Source organism: Mytilus galloprovincialis, chromosome 4 (assembly GCF_965363235.1).
Source record: "Mytilus galloprovincialis chromosome 4, xbMytGall1.hap1.1, whole genome shotgun sequence".
In the NCBI taxonomy this organism is placed as follows: Eukaryota; Metazoa; Mollusca; class Bivalvia; order Mytilida; family Mytilidae; genus Mytilus; species Mytilus galloprovincialis.
Genome location: NC_134841.1, coordinates 42054364 through 42080141, shown reverse-complemented (window position 1 = coordinate 42080141; position 25778 = coordinate 42054364). Strand labels below are relative to the sequence as shown.

Genomic DNA, 25778 nt, shown 5'->3' with positions numbered 1-25778 from the left:
AAAATATTACAGTCATTTCTTATAATTTAATTCTAAATTTCATTTAAACCGGAGTAAATCATGAACAAACGTGACGTCACGGTCACATGACAAAATTACGTCTATGAGCTGATAAACAAAACAACGTTAGCGAATCAGAAGACTAAATTAAATTATAAAGTAATAAACGAGTAAAACAGATACTAACGGAAATTCAGAATCAACTGCCAGCTCTCGAATTTTGTTAAATGAGAAATTAGATAACAAATAATTAAGATTAGACATAAGACAACCACTGACGAAGTCTTTAACTTGATAAGCACAGTCATACATGTTTGGCGGGAAGTGACAAACAGGGTATCTCTATTGATAGTTTTTCCAATAAAAACTCACCCCCACCCCTATTTGTGAGCGAAAAAAGGAGTATGACTTAACCAATTACGTCACGACTTAATATTATTTCAACTACGATTATATAAATGGTGGAACAAAACACACAATTTAAAATTCTGTTTTTATTTTTAAAAAGCGATTAAATGTCATTGTAAGCCTTTAAATTCCTTGGGATACCAAAACTGTATTATTTTACTATATACACTTATAAAAGGTCTATTTAACACATTCAAATATACTTATTTGTCCCAAACCTGTGTTTGGATTCTTTTTTTTTTTTACCATTTAATATTAATATTTATAAACAAATACGTTAGTTTCGAAGAAAAGAATTAGTTCAAATTTACAAAATACCTGGTTATAACAGTACTAAAATAAATCTAATTAAACAAATATGTATTGTCTAGAAATTATCTTTAACGTATTAATATATCTTCGTTCTTTGATAATACTTTTCAAAATGTCTGAGCAATGAATTATTTTTTGTTTCAAGCTACGTCTAAGATATATAATCTAGTATGATACATTGATTGAATGTTAGTGTATTATTGACTGTTTATAGCACCATCTCACTTTGTCTAATTGGTCTAATTGCAAGGTATAATCAAAGTCAAGATTTCATCCTTCGTACATAATTAAGGGTAATTCGGATATTTTGTCCTTTATCAACACTTCGATATGATTCTTTATTTTGTCATGCGCATGGTTCATTGATCTATCTTCCAACCAATTTGAAACTTCGTACAGCCTTCAAGCATTGACGTGTTTCTAATGCCGTTGTTTCATTAAATCAAATCTTTTGGAAAAATATACATGATCGGTATTTCCGATAAATAGATTTCAGCAATCTGTTAATGAATATTCTATAGTCAAGAGATTCTGAAAAGGTACTTTGGAACTATCCGTGAAAAGTAAACTTTAGAAAAGCTGCAATATTTTAAATGGATTTAACGTGTATGCTTTACAATGTATCTAAATAACTTTCCTCGGCATGGAAAGTGATGATTTCAACCAAACTGTTCGAAAATATGATTTGGATGACATTAAAAATATGTCAAATAATTTAACAAATTCCTCCTCTCTCGAACAACCTCAAGCTATACCAGGTGCCCTTCTTTTCACGGAAGAAAACTTAGTAGCCGTAACTGGCTACCCTATATTGTTTGTCATAGGAGCTTGTGGAAATTTGACTGTTTTTATAACTTTGTTTAGGAACCGACATGTTAAATCAAGAGTAAATCTGTTCATTTTACACCTGTCCATAGCGGACCTGATAGTAGCATTTGTCATACTACCGATGGAAATAACATGGAATGCAACTGTGGCATGGAAAGGTGGAGACTTCATGTGCCGTTTTATGATGTTCTTTCGGACGTTTGGACTCTATCTTTCGTCGTTCATTCTTGTGGTGATAAGTTTAGATAGGTATTTCGCCATTGTCCATCCGTTGAGCTTAAATGACTGTGACAAAAGAGGGAAGATTATGTTAAGCCTTGCCTGGATATTCTCGGCCATAGCCAGTCTCCCCCAGGTAAGTTTCAGTGTGTATATATTAACCGGCTTCCATATTGTCATCTATCTAGTTTTTAGAATGTGTAAGAGACTTTTCTAAGCTTTTGGTATACTAGTGTACGACCGTGTTTTCTTGTTTGTCTGCACTTGAATTATAACTTTCGTATATTAGCCTTAGAAAATCGATTACTTATATATATTCTAAAATTACTAGCTGTTATCATAATGTCGAGACTCATTATAATTTGATAAGACAGCATATCAATTTTAAAGATGAAAAATTTGCCTCGAAACCTAAGATAATTCCAATACAATTCTAATTGGAAACATTGTCTTTAGCTAGTACGATGACAGGAATAGAACTCTCTTATGATTAAACCGTATCATTTTTCAAATTTTACAGGATTTTTTTATGTTTTGTCATTGGTGTATGAAAGCCTATTACCTATCATGTCTGTCCGTCTTTGAGTACAAAGTTATTAACATGAATGGAACAAATTATTTTCGTTTTATTCCAAGTATCTTTTTATAATAAATGTTCGTCTTTCTTCACATTTTCTTGCATAAAGATCTCATAAAAGGATGCACCTTCCCAGATTTCTTAGAATAAAATCTTTTTCTAACAAAATTTTAAATCTCGCTTTTTGTAACGTGATTTCATTACAGAAAAGATCGCATTCACTATACAAATTGTTCATTTTGAAAATAACCAAAATTTTTATATTAGAGCATCTGAATTGCAAGTGGTCATATTACGAATGATAAAAAAGGCATTCTATTGTCAAAATTTCTTCTTTAAAATTTGACATTACGGTTTAATTCTTAATTGATCTTTGATTTGAGAATGTCAGCTTGGAACTGCGAAATTTCAAGTTTCAACTGAGATATGCGACTAAGGCTTTAGTTTCATGTAGGTACAATATAATTAAGAACAAACAAAAAAATCAAAAGGGGAAGGGGAACAAAAAATAACTTATTCAAGTAAGTCAGAAAATCGATTTAAATCTTAAACAATTTTCAAATATGCTTAAGTTCTAGACCAGAAATCCCCAAAATAATACAATGAAATGTATTTCACAAAATTATCAGCTTCTGGAGATTAACATATTTTATCTAGCTCTGATTCGCACTTTAAAGCCAGATCTAAATAGGGTACGTATCTCCCAGTTGTTACGTTTTCACAGACCTTGAGTTTTCTATCATTATTTTCTTGATCTCAAAATCATTAAATGCTGCCTACAAGAAGCTACTAAACATGGTCCTGGACTCCTATTGGTAAGGTTAGTAACATAAATTCGAATGTTTTACGGTCGACATAACTTTGACTTGTGGTTGGCTATTATTTAATATCAGTGTTGACCAAGTATAATTTTGTTCAAATTTTCATAACCAAAATTCTATCCTCATTTCCTATCTACTGACACCACAGAATGAGACTCATCACCTATATTTTAATTGCTATAAACAATCTTTCGGATGAGACTAGTAAAGTAGGATCTGCGTTCTTCACATCCGTCTATATGGCTTTTTCTAGACTGGTGTTTGATTTTTCATTGTACTTTGTATTGCGACTTGTAATTACTTGGTATCTTAAGCTTATTAAAAAAAAATGATGAAAGAGAACAGTCAATGTATTCGTATACATAATATATGATCTCTCAATTTATAAAGACAAGTTATCAAAGATTTCCAATTATTGTATGACTTTGAATTTCAATTATGTAATATCTTCTTTTAGCTTCATCCGATAAAGTATGTTAGACACTATAATTCATTAAATAAATTGCCACGAATTGGCTTTTTACAGATTGGGATATCTATTTGTGATTTTATGTGTGCAAAGTACAATTTCACTGTTACCGATGATGCATCTCCAAAGAAGTCAATCTCACTTAGTTGTATAGATATCAGTTTCGAAGAAACAAAGTTGCATTGAGAATTTGTTAAATAAATTCAATTAATCATGATTCTAAAATTTCTAACATTATAAAGAAATGCAATATTGAATCAAAATAAATTTTTGCTATTGAAGGACTTCCGAAACTAATGATACTTTTGTTTGTATTTAAAACATAAAAACAGCTTTACTTTGGTGCAAGTTAGGTTAAGCTTCCAAAAGTCCTGTCTATTCATTATTCGGACCAATACAAAAAAAATCTAATTTCTATAAGCTATTTGACAGTCAGTACTATTAGTAAACAGATCGTAGTTTATTATTTATAAGTGCTCGGCATTGTCTACTTGAATAAGTGTATAAATATTAAAAAACGTCAAAGACGTCTGCATTCTATTATCTACGGAAGAATTCCATTTCGTATAGTGTTATAACAATTCCATAGCGGTACATATTGTAAAGAACATTTGCGAACGAATTAATTACTTCGGTTGAAGAAGAATAACGCCAATAAGAATGAGCACGAACATGTCAAACGATGAGTTTCTCTTGTTGGAATACATCGATCTTTTTGTCATGTATTGCTTCTGCAGTAAAATATGTTTGAACTTTTATACATATAAATTGCGAAAATAGATAGATGCGAAATATGTCTATTATATATATAAATTGCGAAAATACATAGATACGAAATATGTCAGAGAGAGAGAGAGAGAGAGAGAGAGAGAGAGAGAGAGAGAGAGAGAGAGAGAGAGAGAGAGAGCTCATTTCGATATATACGTCACGTTCGCGATCGAGCTAGAGTTCGACTTGTACTTCGAGTTACGCTTCGAGTTACACTTCGATTCAAACTTCGATATAAACTTTGAGTTGCAGTAAAAAATACGATTGGAAGTTCGATTAATCATTTTGGGTAAACTTTGTTAAATTTGGTAAATTTCGAATATAAGTTCTTATGTTGCATCAAGTGATACTACTATATCATAGTTAGAATTTCAACTTTCATACTCGTTTAAGAGTTGTTATTCTATAAATACAGAGCGCTGTACTTTAACCATTGCAATTTATTTTTTAATTCGTTATTCTCCCCGTTTTTCCATTTAAAAGCATTTTCTGTCATCACACCTTATGTACACATTATATTTTCTATGTGTTAACCAAGAGTTTAAAATGATTGATTGATTGAAAAATTGATTTTGTGTAAAACACTTTCAAAACTCTTGACTATATCATTGCAACCAATTTTGTATTGTTAGAGGAAGTCGGGGTACCAAAAAGATGTTGCTTAAAGGTCTCTCGTAGTGGATTTTAACGTTTGATGTTCTTTTAAGGTACTTTTTGTTATTCGGTTACCAAGGTTCAATGCAAGTAATCTATAAATAATTTACCCAGTTATACTTAGTCATGTGCATTCCCCATTTATCTCGTCAGTTTTTGTCTAATTTAAAAAGTCAAATATTTTTGAAGAACTGGTATAGGAGGGAAATCTTGGATAGCTTCTGTTTCATTTAATGATGCAAAGTTAGAAAGATGTACAATTGTTATGACATCTGTCTATTCTTTAAAACTGAAAGTTGTTCTGTTAATTTCTTTGTTGTTGTTTTTTCCCTCTCGTTAAGGTAATGTCCGACTTCCGATAGTAAGTCTCGTCATAAGATTGTTCCTTTTTTACCATTTTACCAAACATTAAAGAAATCTTCTATATTTCAACGATTCATACTTAGCCAGGAAATGTTATATAACAAAAGGAATGTAGTGGTGTTATATACGTAAAACATGTATGGATTCAAGATCAGTTTTGAAAGGTTTCTTATATCCTTGATTTGATTTGTGAAAGCAAATAACATTGTTGGTATATTTACAGTGTTCTGTACGTTCATCGAGGTTAGCAAGAAAACCTACTATTTATAAGATGACAATTAAATAAGGTTCCAATGTCTAACCCTATCGTATTAATCTATATAATTCAATTAGACCTTTATCCATTTATTCTTTAAATTAGATAAATCGTGCTTCTTCTTTTTCTGATTTGTAATTCTGTTTTCGTTCGAAGACCATATCAATCAATAAAAAAGACAAACGACTAGATGTATATATAGTGTTGTTTTTTTCCAGAGACGCTTTTATTTTATTCTCCACGAGAGTATAATACTATTCATTGGCTGTGTTTTAAACATCGCTGAAATTGTACAGGCTGTTTTTATTGTAACAGTAATTGTTATTTATTACAACCTAACTGCCAATATTTTGTACATCTATGAACTGGTGTTATTGCTTTTTGTTTATTTTAGAACTTTGATTGAAAAACCATTTTGTAATGTTAGAATGAACATTGTGTGTGATCTGCATGTATTATAATTCATTTTCAACGACAGAATCACTTTAAAAACTACTACAGTAACTGTTTAATAAATTAAAGTATACAAAAAATATTGCAATCTTTTTCCTCTTATTCGTGTGCTTGTTTTTTGGGTGACTCATACAATAATGTCTTTTCATTGACTGATTGATTGAAATGTATATGATATTGGAATTTAAAATCCCGTCTTGGTGACAGATCAAGGCTTTATGCACAATTCATTTGACTTTAAGCACTAATACTTTGAAAAAGCAGATCATTTGGCTCAAAGGATGATATTATCAGTAATATTCAGGAATGAAAATGTGTGTCTTCAAATATCTGCGCGTATAGCTGGTGTAAATGAAACAATCATACTTCCCCCCAATCATTAGCCAACTAAATATACAAATAAGATATAATATATACACAAATAACGTTTTGCTTTATTTGTACTTGGTAGGTCTCCTGTTACTCCTCTTCCATGTTGAGCAAACTTTAATGAGGATATTTCTTTTGTCGATAACAGTTCATTCAGGGTTTTCTTTGCGATTTGCGTTTAAACATATGTTGATTTCTTCGAAAAACCAGAGACAGGTATTTTGATTTGATTTAAACCAGCATAAATTGATTAAGAAAAACGTTTTAGACACCTGTACTACCAGATAAGAAGACATTATACCGCAGTCCCACTAGGCCACGATCTCACTACGATCTGTGAAAAAAATGCAAATTTTGATGATCGTAGTACGATCGTGTAGATCGCAGTAAGGTCGTATCACGGTCGTGGTAAGGTCTTCAAGATCGTGCTGAGCGTGGCCAACTTTGAACATGTTTAAAACAATCGTGGTGCGGTCGTGGCGAAATCAGGTCGTAGTAAAAGCGTAGTGAGAGGGCACTAAGATCGTAGTAAGATCGCAAAGGTCGCTGTAACGAGAGCGTAGCAAAAGCGTAATTCTTTTCGGAGAGACTGCACTACGATCGCACAGCGACGTTATAACGACCTCACAACGATTATCGCGTTCTCACTGCGACCCAACTACGCTTCCACTACGACTACACCACGCTGTTCACGATCATAGTACGATTCTAGCACGCCCTTGTCGTCCTAATCACGCTCTTCTTACGACCTGACTACGTTCATACTACGACCATCATTCTCATTGTCATTTTCACATAAAATACTAATAAATCTCTCCAGTTTTTGTTTGTCTGTATGAAATTAAGATTTCTTGTCCATTTTCTCTAACTGCTCAACCATGATTCTCGTTTGTATATAGATATGACCTTTGGTTTTCCCGTTTGAATGGTTTTACACTAGCAATTTTTGGGGCCCTTTATAGCTTGCTGTTCGGTGTGAGCCAAGGCTCCGTGTCCTTAGCTTATAATGGTTTATTTTTATAAATTGTTATTTTGATGGAGAGTTGTCTGATTGGCACTCATACCACATCTTCCTATATCTATTGACACATCTGTGTCATCTCTGCTATCGTTCACTAAAATATTGTCATTTGAGCTTGATGGACCAGCAATAGGTTGTAATTTAGGTTGGATTGGTCGGTCCTACATCTCTGCTTGAACAGGATTCGTTACTATCAGAGCTCCCTCTGCCTCTGCATCAACCCTCACTACCACACCCAGGTGTATTAGTAGATTTTGGTGGCATGACTGTAATGTTTACGCGAAATCTACGTATTAATCAGGAATATAAGGAATGGAACTGTATTGATATGGAACACGATGTTGACGTTTTTGTTGAGAACGTAGTATTAAAGATCGCGGTATGAACGTAGTATAATCGTGGTAAGAACGTGCTATAATCGACCTCACAACACTTATCAAGATCTTTCTACGCTCTTCACGTTCTCACTACGACCATACCACGAGTTATCCGATTGCAACACGATATTACTGCGATTATAGCACTTCTTACCACGATTATACTACGTTCATTCCGCGATCTTACTACGTTCTCAGCAATAACGTCAACATCGTGTTCCATATCAATACAGTTCCCTTCCTTCTTTTTCTGATTGATACGCAGATTTCTCGTAAACAATACAGTCATGCCACCAAAATCTACTAGAACACGCGGGCGTGGTGGCAGGGGTTGATGTAGAGGCAGAGGGAGCAAAGTAACGAATCCTGATCAAGCAGAGATGTCGGACCGACCAATCCAACCTTAATTGCTACATATGGCTGGTCCATAAAGCTCAAATGACGATATTTAAGTGAACGATAGCAGAGATGACACATATGTGTCTATAGATATAGGAAGATGTGGTATGAGTGCCAATGAGACAACTCTCCATCCAAGTAACAATTTATAAAAGTAAACCATAATAGGCCAAGGTACGGCCCTCAACACGGAGCCTTGGCTCACACCGAACAGCACACTATAAAGGGCCAAAAAAATACTAGTGTAAAACCATTTAAACGGGAAAACCAACTGTCTAATCTATATAAAAACGAGAAGCATGGTTGAGCCGTTAGAGCAAATAGATAATTACATTCAGACATGCAAACAAAATCTGGGAAGGTTTTTTAAATATTTTATGTGATGAAAGTGACAATGAGAATGATGGTCGTAGTGTGAACGTAGTCAGGTCGTAAGAAGAGCGTGATGAGGACGACAAGGGCGTGCTAGAATCCTACTTTGGTCGTGAACAGCGTGGTATAGTCGTAGTGGAAGCTTAGTTGGGTCGCGGTGAGAACTTGATGGTCGTAGTGAGGTCGTGATAACGTCGCTGTGAGATCGTAGCGCAGTCTCTCCGAATAGAATCACGCTTTCGCTACGCTCTCGCTACGATTGTACAGCGACCTTTGCGATCGTACTACGATCTTAGTGCGCTCTCACTACGCTTTTACTACGACCTGATTTCGCCACGACCGCACCACGATTGTTTTGAACATGTTCAAAGTTGGCCACGCTCAGCACGATCTTGAAGACCTCACCACGACCGTGATACAACCTTACTGCGATCTACACGATCGTACTTTTTTTTTCACAGATCGTAGTGCGATCGTGGCCTAGTGGGACTGCGGTATTACATTTATAATCATTTAAAAAAAACCCGTGACCATAAGGGTTGCTTAGGCTTAGAGTAACTATGTTGATACGTGTATATTTTTTCCTCATTGTAATTTGTTAAGTTTAATAGTCATCAAAGTATCAGGATTAATCCAGGCGTAATTTGGGTTGGGGACGTACTTACATTGAGTTATTTGAAATTATGAAATATTATAACTAAAACTAACATGCAAAGACCCTTTAAACACCAACACAGCAGAACGGACCCGAATGAAGTGATGTTGCACTTTAAACTAATGTTACAAAATTCTAAATAACAACAAAATACTTTAATTAACCGAAATTTAATAATAATTGTTATGGCCTTGAAAATAATCTAATGAAAAACGCTTAGAATAAATCTTGATAAAATAAAGTCCAATCTAGCATATTTAACATTTGCAGTGACGTAACTTGCTGGTTCGTTAAAGTAGCTTACAATTAATCGAAAGTCGCAATGCCTTGCCACGTTTGACTAATTATAATACGTATTAATGACAAGACTTCCTGCGGAGTTTTGTCATTTTCTATTAATATATATGTCTTATTTTGACCAGACTCGAAGGTAACATAGAGTTCGCCAAATCATCTTTGTGTGATTGACTTGATTAAATGCTTTATATTCGTAAATAGAAATTATACAGAGTTTTCACATAACACATTCTGAATTACAGTTCAGCCGTGACCCTATTACAGTCAAACCTAACCTGTCTTGATTGAATGAGTATTACTGGCCAGATTAATTGCCTTGTCTATATTAGTACAAGCGAATGCCACTCTTCGTCAGAAAATGTATCCTTAATAACAACTGGACAAGCGTCAATGTGCCGAATAAAGACATGTTAACAAATAACTAACACGTGATCGATTGTAATTTCGCGATGCAATCATACAGTGATAAACAGTCTGATGAACACAATTTTATGAAACAAGTAAAGGAAAATAGTGGGCGATTGTTTTGGAACTCCAGGGAATATGTTTAATTAAGTCTGTTGTTTCCGTACCCCAATGAGATACTTTTATGATATTGCCTGCCACTTATATGTGTTACAGGAAATTATGCCTACGTTCAGAGAAATCTGTAATTGTTCTTATTAAATTTTGCTCTTTTTGGAATCTAAGTGGCTGATATCCGATTGTTCAATTTGGTATAAAATTGAGAGAGAAAATATTGTTTATGTATGAAATAGATGAAAACCATGCCATATTAGGGCGTATATCCTTCAACAACTGTTACATCTCTTATTGGTTTAGGTAGTTAGTCTATCAAGACTGCGGTTGTAAGTCGTTTCAAGGCGCTCTCGATACAGATCTTAATTATAATTGAACTCTCATGCCAAATATCGTCAATAATGATTTTGACTTTTCATTTAATGTCCCTTTAATTATTCTACACTTCATGTGTTCATATACTACAACATCTGTTGGTCATAATATTTTAGTTTCGAGTATTGCTGATCAAGAAGGTAATTCCAGAAAAGGTCTTCGGACTCACATTTTCACTTTGTAATTCTAGGTAATTCAATAGTGACCGGCACGTGGCAGATGCGTTTGACTCCGATTTTAATTGTCAGTTCTCCTATCGAAGGTCGGTTGTTCTATCCCGCCATTTTCGGTTCCTCTACAAAAATAAGGAACTGACTGCCTTGAAATAGCACACTAGTGCTTAAAGTGGCGTTTAACAGCGATCAACCAATTACGTTTAATGTTGCAGCACTTACATACATGTATGACTATAATAAAGTAGGAACATTTGAGTTAATCTCCAGGTTTTTTTTTTTTGTTTTTTTTTGTGAAAGTCGTGGAGCTTAATTTTAATTTGCGATTTAAGTCTTTTGCCTTTCTTTATTGTCAATAGGGAATAGGGTTGTTTCTTCGACCAGTGGTTTTCGATTGCAACTCTCCCTGTTATATACGTATCAGGGTTACGATTTGATAAAAAGTTACAAATATGAAAGTTAAAAGAAACTAAAAAGACTTTGATCAAAACTGAAATACGTATATGTAAAAAGACAACTAATCATTTCTTATTTACCAAGTACATTTACCGTCTTCTTCTTTTCTTTTTGTAACTTCCTCCTGTGGTTAGGAGCACATCAATCTTACCTAACGTATTAATTATCTTTACATTTACATGACATCAAACGTGATCTCTTCTTCCCAAATCCTTTTATTCAAAGTATATTTTATGGTTTCAACTCCTACACTAAAGCTTGTTTTATGGTATAAAAACATGACATAATGTTATGACAATAATGTTTTCCTCCATTTACGAATTTTAATACAGATTAGATATTTAGAAAACATCAATGGTATACGGTGACATTTCCTCTATGTGGGAGACTGAAAAAAGATCCAAGTTTCTTTGTAAAATCCTTCCTTGTACGATCAGATAGGACACAGGTAACTGTGTCACTAAGTATTCAGCCAAAGTGCAACTTTGCCTGCAAAAAGTTCTCTTGTCCTCATTGAGAATTGTTTTCTTCTTCATTAAACCTATAAAATAAATTATCGAACTCCAAGGAAATCCAAAACGATAAGTCCTTTATCAAATTGCAAAATCAAAAGCTCAAATACATCAAACGAATGGAAAACAATTGTAATATGCCTTACTTGGTACAAGAATTTCTTTGTGTATACAAAAGGTGTACAAAACCATTGTTTTATAATCAGCTACCTTTGAACAAGTTGTATAGATTGATTTTTTTTTAACCTGAGATGTCCATAGACTTTGTTGATGTTAATGCGGCTCATTCATAAGTCTTTTGTGAAATTATTGGGGTACCAGCTGAAGACTAATTATCCATATCTTTTTTACTAATATTAGCTAGGTAATTTTAATATGAGAATGCATTTTATTGACATCACTTACAAGAAATGTAACATATTATATATTCATGTGTGGTATATATTTTATAATCATGCGCTTTCATTGTGGTAGAATGTTGTTTATTTTCTTGTCTTTTTTCGCTGTTTGCTATGGCGCTGTTTGTTCGTCTTTAAATTGTGATTTCTTAATTCCTTGTACAGCATCTCTCTTGTATAAAAAGATGATTTTGGTTCTTCTTCGTGTCTGAAATAATGTATCCGAGAGAAAAAATCAGAAAGAAGCTTAGTAATACGTTTTCATTGATTGTATTACGTTCCATCAATAATGATTTTCACGTCAACAAGCTTTTATTTTTAACTTCAAAAACGTAGTATGGTTTCATGTACCTTAATCTCCCTTTCTACTTCAATGCTATCTAAATTTAGTAATTTACTTAGCACTAATTGAGTTGCAAGCAGACTCTATTGACTATTGTGGGTTTTTCTTACGCAATAGATTTAACCTTGCTTTGAACGGCCTCGAAATTGAATTATTGCGTGTTCATTTAAATTTTTTACTTGAAAGAATTTAGCAATTTATCAATTAATTATGCTGTGGAATTTTTTCATCCTTTTGATAGTAGATAAAGTAGTATCGCTTAATTGTTAATGCAATTTTCTGCCGCTTAAGTTTTGACGCATGCAAACACCTTTCGTTATACACTGGGTAGCTTATTTTCAAAGTACGTATAACCAGGGTATAAACAAATTTAGCATTGCTAATCAGAGTTAATCAAAAGAAAGACTTTCCGTGTTTAAGATGCATGCTTTTCATATTTTAACAATGTATTTTTATTATTATTTTCTTGACATAAGTTCTTTTGTGTGTACGCTTTCCCTTTTCTCCTTCGGCTTATTTGGTTTGTAATTTGAGATGACAATGCAGCTTTTCCGAATTTGTTGTCCTATATTAATAGATAATGACTATGTAATTGACAAATACTGTGGCATGCCCAGTAGCTGCATGTTCATAGAGTTTCCGGATATCTAGCATAAAATAATACGTACCAACAGCTTGAACTGTTATATATGAGCTTTCGTCTTGGTTTAAAGCCTTTTTACTACACTGAGAAGAGGTATTTAGCAATACAGGCGTCGTATATTTGCTTTGGTTTTGTACCGTGCGTTTTGTGCACTAAACAAAATTTTGTGCATTAAATAAAATTGATGCACTGAATTCCATCTTTGTCGTTAAATATTCTTACTGTACCCTAAAGAAAATGCAGAATATCCTTTTAAACGGTTCTGAAATTATTAGCCAGATAATAATAAATAATTCCGTAGTTCACCGACTGAGGGTCTACCGTTAGTACTGTCTAAAACACTGTTCAATATTTAGAAAGATAATATTACACATTTCGTAAAATTGAGCTGCCCAGATGTATAGTTAATAGCTTCGTAAACGATTGATTGATAAGTTGTTGTTTGCCTTATGTCAAGCGCCAATTAGTAAGGTAAGATGTGGAAAATTGCCAATCTGGTAACCCAGAGTTTATTTCCAAAGTTCAATAGATTGCTTTTGAATCATGTATTCTAGCATACCTTCGATTACGTGGTAATACATGTAGCATTATTTAACGGAACATATGTTTATGCACCAGATACACATTTCAACAATAAATGTCTTTTCAGTGATGCTTGATGCCAAATAAAATTGAGAATGGAAATGGGGAATGTGTCAAAGAGACACAATCTGTATTTGATAAAGCAAAACTTATACAAAGTTGAAGACCTTATAAAACCAAAAGAACATAACGTATAGACAAGTCAGAACAAGGAATGAGCTACACGTATGAGTGAACGAGATATATACTCTTTTACTAAAGATTATTTCCAAACAAAATATGTCGTGAAATTTCAATAAAAAATATCAGTATTGCAGCAAACTAATGCTTATCGACTCCAAGAAAAAAAACTATCCTTTCCATTTCAGAATGTGATTCCTAATTCCAAACAACCAATTAAAGTTTTTGGAAAGACTATTTTTATAAATTACAAAAAATTGAAACGAGCTGTGGATTTGGGTTTTTAGTATGTACATTTTGTAGTACATGCCTTCAAGTGCATAAAAACATAAGTGACTTCGTCAATGAAATGTGACACGAAATTTGTTAGTGAATAGAAATATCAAAAAAGTACAGTGAGGCGGGAGAATCTTTTTGTTGAATTGTAAATTACTTGATTACTTCGTGTCAGGATCGTTCATGGTGCAAAAAGGGTAATTCAGAGAATAATATTGATTATATTAAGATATCTGTTAACAAAGAATGACAATTCTCTTGAATTCAGTTAAGCTATGACAGTATATCGTTAAAAAATCGTGCACAGGAATCTCCTGGTGTGATGATGACGATTCCTGCTTAATACCAAAATTCACCTCGTGTGATGATGGCGAGTCCAAATCATCTCGTGTGATAATGCGGCGTCCAATTTAATACCAAAAAAGAACAAAAAAGGGAAGATAGCAACGGTAATTTCTTTTTTATTTGTTTCTCGAACCTCTTGAATGTTTTTTGTAATTTGACTTCGATCTATACAACACGGTTCTAGAACTTATGTGGTATTAGTTATAACCTCGAAACAAATCTTAAAGTAAATGTCAATCTGGTCTTTGGGAGATTTGTGTCTCATTGACCAATTTACCGCATCGCCTAATGACGTTTACAAAACAATCAGTGTTCGTGTGTGATCTATGTTGTTATGCTAACGAAATACGAGAAAATTTTTTACTTTCCTCAATGTCAAACACAATCTTAATTGTACGATTGTTGCTCCGACATGGTTCTTTGATTTACCATTATCGATTTGAAAAAAAAACAAAATATATATATTCAATTTTAACCTAAACATTTGAAGTCCATATACAAAAAAAAAATGAGCTTTGAAACAATGCTTTTGAATCACAATACTATGGCATGTAGATATTCTACCAGTGTGTGTGTCTGAAAAAATCTGATTTCACTTCACTAGAAAATAAACTTTATTTGTTTTCAAATTTTGTTTGAGATGATTCTTGCTGTTGTAGCATTGTTCGTGTTCCGGTGAAAGATAACGTCATTATTCAACAATTTCAGCACAACTTCGACTGTATTTAATAACAATTTCCTCTTTTATTGCATTGATAACATCCTTGAAAACCTAACCAATAAGTATATCCTTCCTCGATTGTAAAACGAGAAAGATTAAATGATGCAATTTATGTGCAATTTTTTTCATTACCAATTTTAATCAATTTCAAATTGACAAAATGCAAGTTGGAGAGAGATATAATTCGAAAAGTCATTTATTTTCTACAACTGAATATCTACAAATTCATAATAAAGTGCGAGTCAGTGACCCTTATGTTAAAGAATACATTATTTTAGATAGTAGTTTTACCATCGGTCGATAAAATAATTAATGCTAGGCAAAAATAAGATGTGAACATTATATCTTTTCGGTGGAGGGCTTATTGTCTTGACATCAGAATTGATGAGCGAACTGAAATCAGTAAACAAATCGCATTCATCATTACAGAAATGACACTGGTAATAATAGCCGTTTTTGTCTCCTAGTCAAACTCGAATACGTTTTACCGACATATATTCATCATGCCAGTAGCAGAACATTTATGTGGATGTTCTTTTATGGAAAAACACAATGTTCTTTTACACCAAACATTGCTTTGATTTTCTTTTCAATTCATAGAGTAAAGTAAATCTAGTGTTTACTGTAATAATTGAAAGTCCATAATCACTACATTATAAATAACTTTCATTTTGGATTGTTACGCATTCCTTAAAAATGACGTGTTTCCTGTATGCATTTTTAACTTAATGTTTGTTTTGTTGTACTGAATTGGGCCTTAAGTACATAAATAATACGAAAAATAACTGTGGTCAGGACGCGATTGAAATAAGTCCATGAGCGAAAATTTTACTACGACACTGTTACAGTATTGATAGACCTGATCATCGGTCGATGACATTACTGCAAACGTGTTTTGAATGCTATGTAATAAGAATAAGTTCTTTTGATTTTATCTCTGTTTTTACTGTACTGAACACTTTAAATGAAATGATATTGAATGGTCTTTCTAGATTGAACTCGACACGTTTTATACCAAGTTTGAACCTGTCAAAATCTATCAATTTTGAAATTTATTTAATAAAAGATACTTTATCAAGAATTAAGATTTCAAACTCCGTTGAATGCCAAGTATAAGATGCAAATGAAGTTAATCGCTCAAACTCAGTTAGTCATTTTTTATATTGTTCGTATATGGTTAGATGTAAGAAGATGTGGTATGAGTTCGAATGAGACATCTGTCCATCCAAGTCATAATTAGTAAAAAGTCAACCACTATAGGTCAAATTAAGCCTTGAATACGAAGCCTTGGTTCACACCGAACATCAAGCTATAAAGGGCCCCAAAAATTACTACTGTAAAACAATTCAAACAGGATAAAGACACATTGTCTGATATTATAAGAATGCATTTTTGCACTCATCATCCAATACCCATAGCGTGGCCTACATTTTGTGATTGCCTCTTTTAACTGAAGAACGATGTACTCTGAGTGAAGTAATCTTGATTAGATGCTGGATTTATAAATGGGTTTGTGATGTCAAACTACTTCTGAGGTGTATAAATACGTGTTGGTTGTGTGACTATAGAACCAATTGATGTATTTATAGTAAAAAATAATTATCATTTCGATGTGCAGAATTAAGTTCAAGACTTTCAACACAAATTAACTAACATGCATACTATATGCATATATGCGACACAAAATTAACTTGCACGCACATGCGTTTTATCGTATACAATATATATTATCAAAATATATATTTGTACCACCTTATATGATAGTACAAACACTGTATAGTTATTGGATTTGCAGTCCAATACAAAACATCCTACCTATGACTTGTTCCTCTTGAGAGATTAAAATACAAGCGTGTATAAAATTATTCTATAATACAAAACGTCTGAGTTAACTGTTCTACACAGGTAACAATATCTACTCTATATCTTTAATATTGAAGAACGATATGAAATACACAATGATATACTTAAAATCTTCATGGTTTAATTTACTATAACGATTGAATATCTTTATAACTGCTGACTATGTTAATGTTCCAATTGTCGTTGTCACAATTCCGTCTTCTTTACCTCGATTCATCATTGAATGAGAAATTTATCTGAATGGGTTCTTGAATTGAGCATCACGACGGGTTCCTCTTTTAAAACAGGATTTGTTTTCCATCTTGGAGTGCGTAGGTTTGGAGAGATTTGTGTTGTTCGGTCTGTAGTTTCTGATGTAGTGTTTTGTAGTCTTAGGTTTGTTGGTTGATCTTCGAATTATGAATTTTTATTGTTCTTTTGATGTAGTCCAATGTTATTATAAGAATTATAAATGTTCCGTTTTTATACACTTTTAGAGTTGACAAAGTGCACATCTTAAGATTGAAGCACGGAATGGAACTGGGATTCATTCAACGAGATTTTACCCCAAAACTCGACAAAAGAGGCATTCACATATAAACGCTTGTGAGCGTGATAATGCTTTTACATGAATTGAACTGTTGAAATATACACAGTTTATTCTTGCATATTTTGCTTGCCTGACTAATTTTTTTTAAAGAGTCAGTTCCATGGCTAATACTTATCGCACTTTCTGCAAAATGTTGCTGTCATTATTTATTTTCTTAATTTTGAATAGTATCACATTGAAATCAGGAAAAATCGGAAGTTGTAATCGCTCCATGGTAATGCAAAAAGTATGTTAGTAGTTTAGCAATAGTGTCATATTTACATTACACGAGTGAAAATAATCATCATGCTAGTGATTTTCAACTATTTTTTATCTGTTATTGTGGAACCGAATTGATTTGTTCTATTCGTTTGTCGCACTTACATAAGCCTACCGTGTAGCAATATAATTCAATATGTAAACTGTCACGGCGTTCCTTGTCCTTATAATAATACATAAATGTCAAAGGGTGTTATTTACAATGAAAGTATACCAGTGGTACCGTTTATAACACTGTTTCTTTCATTTATTCCGTATATCCTTTAATTGGCTATTTACGTATAAAACCACATCGATTTCTCAGCTGGAGCTTAATTCAAATTTCAATACCCATGAAATCTGTTTTACAAATTTATGTGTGATTAGGAACGCTTAAAATGACAGATCATATCTATTTCATTATTTTTCTACTTAATCTTTATACGAAACATACATAAAAAATTAGTTTGACTTCGATATATTGCAGCTCTGGGAGTAATTTAAGTCGCACACTTGCTCATTACTAGGATAACGTAAACTTCTTTCTTTAATTGTTAAAGGAACTTTTTTTTAATTTCCGCAAAATGTTCAATAAGTAATCAGGCATTTTATTACTTCTGCATGACATTTTTATTGCATGTTATACAATTTTACCAATTGTTAAATGCAATATTAACTTGTCATGTTTTTGATATCCAAATAAAATGTGTGGTTCTTCCGAATGATTCATAACAAAAGATGCAATCTGATTCACTTTGTTTTGGGTTTATTCAATTTCAACTCGTACTTAATCATTTATATTTTCCTAGAATACTTTAGCAATGTAATGCCTAATCGTCTTATAAAATCAATTGTAAATCAGTTTCATACCTCAGACAATCAAGTTGTCCTTAAGCATGACTTTGTGTTTAGCGTATTACTGAATTATGATAAATAATCAAAGAATTAATTTAATGCAAGATGGTTGTTATGAAACAATTGATTTCACAAAACAGAAACCAATTTTTAATATCAGTAATATATTAGTGAAAAAAGAGAGATTAGAGAAAATAGGGCAAAAATGTAGGAAAGAAAATAATGGGGTACTAAAATATAAAACGAGAAAATTATGGGATGCTACACTCTAAAGAAAAGACAACAGTTACAATGGAATGATAAACTCTAAGGAAAGACAACAATGGAATGATAAACTCAAAAGAAAAGACAACAATGGAATGATAAACTCTAAAGAAAAGACAACAATGGAGTGATAAACTCTAAAGAAAAGACAACAATGGAATGATAAACTCTTAAAGAAAAGACAACAATGGAATGATAAACTCTAAAGAAAAGACAACAATGGTATGATAAACTCTTAAAGAAAAGACAACAATGGAATGATAAACTCTAAAGAAAAGACAACAATGGAATGATACACTCTTAAAGAAAAGACAACAATGGAATGATAAACTCTAAAGAAAAGACAACAATGGAATGATAAACTCTAAAGAAAAGACAACAATGGAATGATAAACTCTAAAGGAAGGGCAACAATGGAATGATAAACTCTAAAGGAAGGACAACAATGAATGATAAACTCAAAAGAAAAGACAACAATGGAATGATAAACTCTAAAGGAAGGGCAACAATGGAATGATAAACTCATAAGAAAAGACAACAATGGAATGATAAACTCTAAAGAAAAGACAACAATGGAATGATAAACTCTAAAGAAAAGACAACAATGGAATGATAAAATCTAAAGAAAAGACAACAATGGAATGATAAAATCTAAAGAAAAGACAACAATGGAATGATAAAATCTAAAGAAAAGACAACAATGGAATGATAAACTCTAAGGAAAAGACAACAATGGAATGATAAACTCTAAGGAAAAGACAACAATGGAATGATAAAATCTAAAGAAAAGACAACAATGGAATGATAACCTCTAAAGGAAGACAACAATGGAATGATAAACTCATAAAGAAAAGACAACAATGAAATGATCAACTCTAAAGAAAAGACAACAATGGAATGATAAACTCTTAAAGAAAAGACAACAATGGAATGATAAACTCTAAAGAAAAGACAACAATGGAATGATAAACTCTTAAAGAAAAGACAACAATGGAATGATAAACTCAAAAGAAAAGACAACAATGGAATGATAAACTCTTAAAGAAAAGACAACAATGGAATGATAAACTCTAAAGAAAAGACTGCAATAGAATGATAAACTCTAAAGAAAAGACAACAATGGAATGATCAACTCAAAAGAAAAGACAATAATGGAATGATAAATTCTAAAGAAAAGACAACAATGGAATGATAAACTCGAAAGAAAGACAACAATGGAGTAATAAACTCTAAAGAAAAGACAACAATGGAATGATAAACTCTTAAGAAAAGACAACATTGGAATGATAAACTCAAAAGAAAAGACAACAATAGGATGATAAACTCTAAAGAAAAGACAACAATGGAATGATAAACTCTAAAGAAAAGACAACAATGGAATGATAAACTCTTAAAGAAAGACAACAATGGAATGATAAACTCTAAAGAAAAGACAACAATGGAATGATAAACTCTAAAGAAAAGACAACAATGTAATTAAACAACAGAGAAATGCAAAAATAGTTTTAAAAAAATACATAAAATAATAAAGAATACGGAAATGAAGGATCAGATCTAGATGAAATACTGACACTTGTATAAGTGTACTGAGGCTGTGACCGATTTCTGTTAACACTTATTTTACATAAGGTTATTTTTAGCGGTTGCATTTTAACTGTCTTGATCTTTTTTCTTGATGTTGTTTGTCTTTTTTGTTGTATTTTGTTTGTTAATGGCGTTTTTGTCCTTGAACAAGTGCATTGCCGTCACTTGTTACTTCTCATTTATCTTGTCAAAAATAAACTTTCCCATATGGAGTCATGCAACTTATTAATATTCTATTGTCTAAATGATGCTTTGTAATGGCATATAAATTATAGGAGATTGTCAAAAAGTAAAATCACATTTGAACTCTGTGGAAAATTCAAAAAGGAAAGTTCCTAATCAAATGGCAAAATCAAAAGCTCAAACACATCAAACGAATAGATAACAACTGTCAAGACCTTCATGTATGTACCATAATCCAGTAGTACTGATGTCATTGGTAAATTGGATAACAATGTACCATGTGTAGTGATCTAACTTCCTTTCGATACTTTATCAAGAAACTCTGTTTGTTTTTTCGACGCAATTACCATTAGAGTAGTATTTGATTTCAAGATCTCGACAGGGGAAGATTAGAAAACATTTTCCACTTGTAAAATTGATTTGTAGATAATTTAGTAAATTACTGGCGACACAAAACTATGTGATGAAGATTTTATTTTGTGTTTACAGCAAATTTCTTTTTGACTCTTCTCAATAGAGTTAAATAACCGGAGACACTAAACTATCTTTTAAAAGATTCTATATACTAGTATTGTGAATCGCTACAATAATGTCTTCCTATTGAATCATTTTGGATACTAGAATTATAATTTGTACACCAGATGCATGTTAAGTCTAAAAAAGACTTGTACGTGACGCTCAATTTTTTTTTTGTAAACTGCCAACTAAAGAACGAAATTAAAGAGATTTAATAACCAACACTTTGAAAGGTTTCCAAAAACAGCTGAGGTACTGGATTGGAAATTTAAATTCCTTAAAATTTCGAAAATTTTGTAGCAAGATGATGATTTAGACAACCAATTATTTTAACCTAAAAAAACTTTGAAATACTTTATTGAAACCACTTTTTAACGAATACGAAAAGTGAACACCACCCATTGAGAACTTCTTGATAATAATTTGTCGACCTTAGCAGGTTTTCTTGTTAACTTATGCCTTTTTATAATTAAAAGTGATTATGCTTTAGAAAATGAATGCACACGTGAAAAGTGACGTTAAAATATTGCTTTTAACTGCGAATTCTTTTAAAAGGGTCACAGTTCATATGAGCAATTGCAAAAATGTCTGTATTATCTTAAAACTATCAGTTTATTGGCTATAAAACTGTTAGTTTGTGAGTCTTAAGTAGTCGTTAATGTCAGTGTTTCTTTGTATAACTTATTATATATATATATTAGTTAGGTTTTTTGCCTTCTTGAATATTAATGCCCCTACCAGATTTGCAATGCATTTGATCACTTCTGAAGTGAAGCAGCAATAAACAATTATGCTTATAAAACAATGTGCTTGATTTACATTTTTTTCTCTTTCGTTCCAAAGAGTTTTCTGTAGCTGTTTTTTCCCGTATTATGAAAAAAAGATGCAATTGCCAATTTGATTAGGAATCAGAAAATTCATTTTAAATCCTCATTTAGGATTGTAACATGATAATGTCTTTTTGAGATATCTCTGTATATATCATATATAAAGGTTAGTTCTTGTAATGAGAAACTTAACCTTGAATTATGAATCTATCTGATCTAATATCATAAGTCAAGCCTGCATGTGACATTGGCTTGATTATAAGAGATGACATCTGTACAGAGCATTGCCTTGACTCTTGTTTGAGCCTTTCCGATATGTCCTAGCGTATAGATGGAAAAAATATTATATTGTACATACAGTCTCATCAATCTCATATATTTGTCTTTTGTTGTTGTATGTTTATCTCCAGTAACACATATTTCATGCATATTGAGTACAAGCAGTATATAGTGGTATATGAATAGAAACAATACCCATTTATCAAACTTAAAGGATTGCGCATTTTCATATTCACGCTGTTTACTAACGTATTCTCCGATTAACCTGTAAGCTACAAACGAACAAATAGTAAAATCACCAAAATATTGAACTCCGAGTAAAATTATAAACGGAAAGTCCCTAATTAAATGACAAAATCAAAAGCTCAAACACTTCAAACGAATGGATAACAACTGTCATATTCTGAATAAGATGACCCCAAAGTCTCAGAGGAAGATAAGTGTAGACGCTTTGGACTTTTTTGACTAGATCTTATGTTTTCTCAATTTACTTGAATTCAAAACGTTTTGCCTTTATTTGTACTCATTTAAGGCGACAGAGTAGAGATTGAAGTTTTGTTTATTGTTGGCTTTAGCGGAATTATTATATGTTTTATCAAGTGCAACATATGAAAAGCAATTACAGGTCACTTTACGATGAACAATAATAGATCACCCTAGTACGAAAAACAATTATAGGTCACCGTACGACCTGTAACACTGAGAAAATCCCATTCAATAAATTATTAATAAAAGACATATGTCCAGAAAGTAGGTATCAGAGCATGTATAACGAAAAGTATGTGTGATTTACTGTTAATCAAATAATTCGTAAAAAATAAAATATTTGTTTTCTTTATAGGTAATAACTAGTAGTACATTTGTATCTTGCAGTTTTTCTTTTTGTTGTATAAAAATGTGTTCCAAGTTTAACGGTGAATAGACCATAATGGCATTGATACATCTTTTAATAATAAGGGACCGTGAGATCTTCTCTCCATGAGATCTTCTCTCTAGTTACACACTATCTTCTGTTCTCAAATGGAGCATGAACGTTTCGACGTTAGAAAAGGAATAAAAAAAATGAGAGAATGGAAATTGTTAAGTCAACACCTTTTTTTTTTAATTAACTATGACTTGCCAGTCACTTAACCAACATTAAATTAATAAAATAGTTAGCAAAGGTCTAACAATAAGTTATGCAGTTTCCGAGGAAGTTGACCCTATGTCAAAACACAAAAGCATGTTATACTCACAGAGAAAAAACATTGAACACAAATATTTTAATCTAGGTTTGAAAAAAAAACAAAACTTGTAAATACGGTTTATATTTTAAAAGCAAATGAAATACAATTCCTGAGATACGTGTATGTTATACATTTGCTATTTCATGAACATCAGAATTTCACCAGAGCAAAATACATAACAAAATACTTCGATGTCATATTTCTATTTGTGTATCAGCAATATCGTTTAATAAATGGAGTTTAATTATTTGTTTATGTACGTGGTAATTGTATAATGTTCTTGAAGATATTTGCTTCCTGTTATCTTTAATAATATTTAACTTTTTACCGTTTGAAGTTTGTTTCTTATGTCCAGGAAATGGTAATTTAATCATTACAAGAATTTTTTAAACATTTTATGTCTTTCCATGTCTTTCCATTTGCAACTATTTATATCACAATAAGCATTTTAACTGGCTTGTGTGATAAGCTCTAACAAATGCAATTGCCTGGTTTTGCTTGCATACATACATTTCTAAATAAAATTTTCCGATGACATGTTATGTTTTATTACATTAAAACCAGTAGTCTATATGATACATTGATTTTTGAAAATTAGTGAGTTTGTTAAATCCCTCGAATAATTAGCGATTTTGTAAAATCCCTTGAATAATACGTGATTTTGTAAAATCCCTTGAATAATTAGTGATTTTGTAAAATCCTTTGAATAATTGGTGATTTTGTAAAATCCCTTGAATGATTAGTGCCAGAATTGGCATTGACTTTCAAATTACAGTCAAATTTTACGCACTCAATTATATCGGAGGATACAATTAAAAGGGTGGTGACATCAAAACAAAATCAAAGTTATTTATGTAATACTATTTCCTGAGTCATACACATTACTGCAACAGAAAACGTCATAATGTAACACGCCCTGGAACTCACAGAACTTTGACTTGTGTGCAAGTGCTTAAGTAATGTCGTTTAGTGTTGACGTATGTTATTGTAGTTTGAAGGACATGATGGATTGCAGTAAATTATAAATTTCGAACTGACTTTCATCAAAACAAATGAAAAGTGTCAGATGATAACGTCAAAAGCATTAACAAGATAATATCTGTCACAATAAGTTGTAAAAAGCCAGCATCAGCTATTTCAAACAATAATAGTTTTATTCTCCATAGACATTGTTTTCGAAAACAAATACACGAGGAAAAGATATGAGAACTTTTTTTTTCTTTTTTCTCGAAATAAAGAAACGATATATTTCTTAATGTCGAACTATGAGTGACTGCATATTATAATGGATTAATTGAAAGTTAAGTATTGCAGAGATTTAGCAGAAATCATTAAATCACTTCTACACATACAATATGCAGAATGGAGTACAGCCCATGTTTTGAATACATTTTTCTTTGTGACGTCATTTGAATAGGCGACCATGCCTGATGACGTCACATATAAAGAACAAAACATCCCGCAAATTTTAAGAAAGGACAAAAATATTAAGAGATAAATATTCCATCCCTATATAGCTATAACCCGTGTATTACGATACTTCTCCAATGTTTACTCCACTGTTTCAATTATCTAAAAACCTCGATAAGCCTAGCGCGTTGAATATCAAAAATCTATCTTTTAGAGTGGAGAAATATAGAAACATTATTGTTGCAGTTGTGGTAGAATCTATATTTCTTTTGTAATTGTGATGCTCTGTAGCAAATCAATATGTACTTTCTGTTTTGTTTTTTTTTTTTTTAAATTGAACATATTTTTTTCTCGTAACTAAACACTTTAGGTTTCCTCGGTTTAAACATCAATCATTCAATGCTCTGACATATCAGCTAACTTGGGATTTGTAACAAGTCTTCGATTTTATATTATTATAAACTCTAGTGCTTTGTTTATACCATATTCACGTCAATATTACACTCAGAAAATTGATGAATTAGTTTTAATATATAATGTATGATATAGGTTAAAACCTACAATATCACTGTCCGATTTCCTTATCTTCTCATGAATTATGAGTAAATAATGATAAGCATGATTGATTGATGAATTAGCTTTTAGTACAGATGTCATATTACAGTCGATCATATTCTTAAAAAGATACAATCAGAGGTCATTTATCAAACTCATTTTGAAATATTTACTTTGCTACTATATTTTGAATATTTTGAATTTAGTTTTAAATGAAATCACCAAAGCGGTTTTCATTAAATGAGAAGG

At 32.0% G+C, this 25778-nt stretch overlaps 1 protein-coding gene across 4 annotated transcripts in view; it reads left to right on the top strand.

The window, feature by feature from the left end:
- The window catches only part of LOC143072180 (adipokinetic hormone/corazonin-related peptide receptor variant I-like), a 239472-nt gene that overhangs the window by 163602 nt on the left and 50092 nt on the right, over positions 1 to 25778 (top strand). For 2 of the 4 annotated variants that reach the window (XM_076246999.1, XM_076247001.1), the window contains exon 1: positions 1152 to 1903. The exons of the other annotated variants lie outside the window; for them this stretch is intronic. In XM_076246999.1, coding sequence (XP_076103114.1) covers positions 1364 to 1903 — 540 coding nt within the window. In that variant the 5' untranslated portion in view covers positions 1152 to 1363. Of the gene's footprint in view, positions 1 to 1151; positions 1904 to 25778 lie in introns of those variants that run through there. 4 annotated transcript variants of the gene reach the window in all.